We start from the raw sequence: 3669 nt of genomic DNA, 5'->3' as shown, positions 1-3669 counted from the left end.
CCCCAGGCCAAAGGGCAGAGGTCAGGGCCGGCTGGTGTTCCTGGCGGCGTGTGGGACGGGCGGCCGGGCCGGCCCTCGTCCCGCCGGCCCCGAGTCTCTCCTGGGAAGGATCTCTATCCCATGCTGACCGCTCCGAAGCCTGGGGCAGCAAGGTCAGAGATGGTGCGCAGGGGTCACCGACCCTTCCCTTCTGGGCCTCGGAGCGGTCACCAGCTCTGGCAACCAGATGTCTCCCCAGGATCCTATGGGGGGGAAGTCAGAGGGCCCCACCCAGAAAGCCTGTCCTCCTGAGGAGGGGAACTTTTGGGGTGACAGTGGGTCCCCCGAGCCCACGGCCACTCCAGCTCCAGCTGGACCAGGCCGGGAAGCTGCGTGTTCAGGGACTCACTGGGCCTTGGGGGACCTCAGGAGTGCAGGGTCCGAGGAGCACGGCTGTGTAGGGGGGCTTGGGGAAGCTCTTGGCTCCTTGGCCGTGCAGGCAGTGCCAGCCGGCCCTCCGCACATGCTCAGTCCAATATAATGCCCAGCAGGGCAGTTGGTGGGGCAGGAGGAGCACCCACTGGGCTGGCTCGGCTCCGCTCAGCCCCGGGCTCCTGTGCCTCTCCTTGGACCTGGGGGCCAGTGTCCTCCCTGGTCCCACCGGCAGCTAAGGGGTTGTGCGTGTGTTTCAGGGCCGCCGGGGCAGAATGTCACGATGGACGAGGGGGAAACACCCCTGCTTCCAGACAGCCTGGTCTACCAGATCTTCCTGAGCCTGGGCCCGGCCGACGTGCTGGCCGCCGGGCTGGCGTGCCGCCAGTGGCAGGCTGTGTCCAGGGACGAGTGCCTGTGGAGGGAGCAGTTCTACCGCTACTACCAAGTGGCCCGAGATGTGCCCCGGCACCCAGGTCAGCACTGGCCCTCACGCTGGCTGGGGACGGCGGGCTGGGCCTGGGAGCAGGCCCGGAGGGTGGGCAGGGCGGCCCCCGGCTGCCAGGGCCTGGGCTTGAGGCCCGCAGCCCCAGCATGACCCCCCCACCCTGACAGCGGCCACGTCCTGGTTCGAGGAGTTCCGCCGCCTCTATGACGCGGTGCCCTGCGTGGAGGTGCAGACGCTCCGGGAGCACACCGACCAAGTCCTGCACCTCAGCTTCTCCCACTCAGGCTACCAGTTTGCTTCCTGCTCCAAGGACTGCACAGTGAAGGTGAGGGCGGCGGCCCCGGGGGGAGAGGGTCAGGGCTGACAGCCCACGGCGAGGGTCGGAACCTGGACGACCGCCCGGGCTGGGAGGCCGGGGCTGGGCGGCCCTAACTGCCTGCAGATGAGCAGGGGCCCTGCGTGCAGCTAGGCCAGAGCTCGCCGGAGCACCACGTACTCACAGGCCTCGGGTGGTCTGAAGGCCAGAGACAAGGGACCCCCACCCGATGGCGGTTTCCGGGCGCCAGCAGAGCGGGCTCACCAGGCGTGCCTGCTGGGCGCCCCCACACGCAGATTTGGAACAACGACCCGACCATCTCGCTACTGCACAGCGCGGACATGCGGCCCTACAACTGGAGCTACACCCAGTTCTCCCAGTTTAACCAGGACGACTCGCTGCTGCTGGCGTCTGGGGTGTTCCTAGGGCCCCACAACTCCTCCTCAGGCGAGATCGCGGTCATCAGCCTAGGTAAGAGAGGGCTGGGGGCGGGCGGCCCGACCACCCCGCCCCTAACGCTCCACCCTCTGCCCAGACACCTGCGCCCCACCCCTCCAGCCCCGCCCGCCCCGCCCCTTCCCTCTGCTCCCCCAGACACCTTTGCCCTGCTGTCCCGGGTCCGCAACAAGCCCTATGACGTGTTTGGCTGCTGGCTCACCGACACCAGCTTGATCTCGGGGAACCTGCACCGCATCGGGGACATCACGTCCTGCTCAGTGCTCTGGCTCAACAACGCCTTCCAGGTGCGCTCGGGGGGTGCCCTGTGGCCGGCGCGGCCTCCCGCAGCCCGCGCCTACCTCCGCGCTCCCGCCCCCAGGACGTGGAGTCGGAGAACGTGAACGTGGTGAAGCGGCTCTTCAAGATCCAGAACCTCAACGCCAGCACCATCCGCACCGTCATGGTGGCCGACTGCAGCCGCTTCGACAGCCCCGACCTCCTGCTGGACGCCGGCGCCCCCGGCACAGACTCCAGCTGCGTCTTCGACCTGGGCAGCGATGGCGAGGATGAGGAGAGCGACCCGGGTCCGGCCCGCGCCAAGGGCCTGCGGCGCCTCCTGGACGGGTTCCTGGAGGGCCGGGCACAGCCCCCGCTGCCGGAGAGCACGCTGGAAACTAAGGTGGCCAAGCTGCTGGCCCAGGGCCACACCAAGCCCCCGGAGCAGGGCAGGGCCGCCGCCGGGAACAAGCTCCTCATCTTCACCACCGGCTGCCTCACCTACTCACCGCACCAGATCGGTGAGGGGCCTGGGGCGGGCCCGCCTGTGGGCAGAGCCCCTTCCTCCGTTTGTCCGGGGGCCCAGCTCTAGGCCAGCGCTGCCCCCACTCACCCCTGGGCAGACACACGTTCAGATCTGGGGATGCAGGGCAGGCAGAACCCTAGCCGTCTGGGAATTGCCAGGTACCGAGGCGCCGCCGCCACCCCCGCCCTCCTTGCAGGCATCAAGCAGATCTTACCGCACCAGATGACCACAGCCGGGCCTGTTCTGGGTGAGGGCCGGGGCTCCGACGCCTTCTTCGATGCGCTGGACCACGTCATCGACGTGCACGGACATATCATCGGCATGGGCCTGTCCCCCGACAACAGGTGGGCCTCTGTGGGCAGCCCGGGGGCGGGGGGAAGCTCCGTGGGCGCGCACTGAACTGCGTGCCGGCGCAGGTACCTGTACGTGAACAGCCGCGCCTGGCCCAGCGGCTCGGTGGTGGCTGACCCCATGCAGCCGCCACCCATCGCCGAGGAGATCGACCTGCTGGTTTTCGATCTCAAGACCATGCGGGAGGTGAAGCGGGCTCTGCGCGCGCACCGCGCCTACACGCCCAACGACGAGTGCTTCTTCATCTTCCTGGACGTCAGCAGGGACTTCGTGGCCAGGTGGTGGGGTGATGCCTGGGCGGGGCGGGGCGGGGCGGGGCGGGGCGGGGCTCACCGCACTGTCCCCTCCCCAGTGGGGCCGAGGACCGCCATGGCTACATCTGGGACCGCCACTACAACATCTGCCTGGCCAAGCTGCGGCACGAGGATGTGGTCAACTCTGTGGTCTTCAGCCCCCAGGAGCAAGAGCTCCTGCTGACGGCCAGCGACGACGCCACCATCAAAGCCTGGCGCTCGCCCCGCACCGTGCGTGTCCTCCAGGCCCCGCGCCCGCGCCCGCGCCCTTTTTTCTCCTGGTTCGCCAGCCAGAAGCACTGAGGCGCTGGGGCCCGCTGAGCACGCCCGGGACCCTTTCCCAGGGCTGAGTGCTGCCCAGACCGCACAGGGGCAGAGCAGCTCGCCACAGGAATGCCTTAGGAAGGGGGCCGGGAGGCCGCAGGGAGCGCGGCCTGGCCCCCACCACGCTCGCGCACACACACCGCCTCCCACAGCTGTGCCGCTCAGCACCGGGCAGCCAGGGTCACGTCTGACTGGCCCGGGGCGCACAGGACACTGTGTCCCTGCCCCCCGCTCCTCACCCACCCCTTTCCCCTGGGCCTGGGCCCTGGGCCCTTCAGCACCACGT

The 3669-nt window shown here is 69.3% G+C and overlaps 1 protein-coding gene across 2 annotated transcripts; it reads left to right on the top strand.

Moving 5' to 3' along the window:
* The first annotated feature begins 6 nt into the window (after nt 1-6).
* Nucleotides 7-3669, top strand: FBXW5 (F-box and WD repeat domain containing 5). Of its 2 annotated transcripts, none has more exons than XM_010833701.1 (9): nt 7-152; nt 672-887; nt 1027-1184; nt 1472-1646; nt 1770-1918; nt 1993-2410; nt 2612-2759; nt 2832-3044; nt 3119-3669. In XM_010833701.1, exons 2-9 carry the CDS (start codon nt 695-697, stop codon nt 3360-3362), a joined length of 1698 nt encoding a protein of 565 aa, XP_010832003.1. In that variant the 5' UTR covers nt 7-152; nt 672-694; the 3' UTR covers nt 3363-3669. The 2 variants fall into 2 exon arrangements, with proteins under 2 accessions (XP_010832003.1, XP_010832683.1); XM_010834381.1 differs by having other exon boundaries at nt 7-162.

The sequence above is a fragment of the Bison bison genome, unplaced genomic scaffold (genome assembly GCF_000754665.1).
Source record: "Bison bison bison isolate TAMUID 2011002044 unplaced genomic scaffold, Bison_UMD1.0 scf7180017457476, whole genome shotgun sequence".
Lineage (NCBI taxonomy): Eukaryota > Metazoa > Chordata > Mammalia > Artiodactyla > Bovidae > Bison > Bison bison.
The sequence above is the reverse complement of the archived record's forward strand: the minus strand, read 5'-3'. Positions and strand labels throughout refer to the sequence as shown.

Coding starts and splice junctions, on each gene's coding strand:
- FBXW5 (XM_010833701.1), top strand. CDS start 695: ATGGACGAGGGGGAAACACCCCTGCTTCCAGACAGCCTGGTCTACCAG. Junction 1,185..1,471: donor CCAAGGACTGCACAGTGAAG/GTGAGGGCGGCG, acceptor CCCCACACGCAG/ATTTGGAACAACGACCCGAC. Junction 2,760..2,831: donor GGCCTGTCCCCCGACAACAG/GTGGGCCTCTGT, acceptor GTGCCGGCGCAG/GTACCTGTACGTGAACAGCC.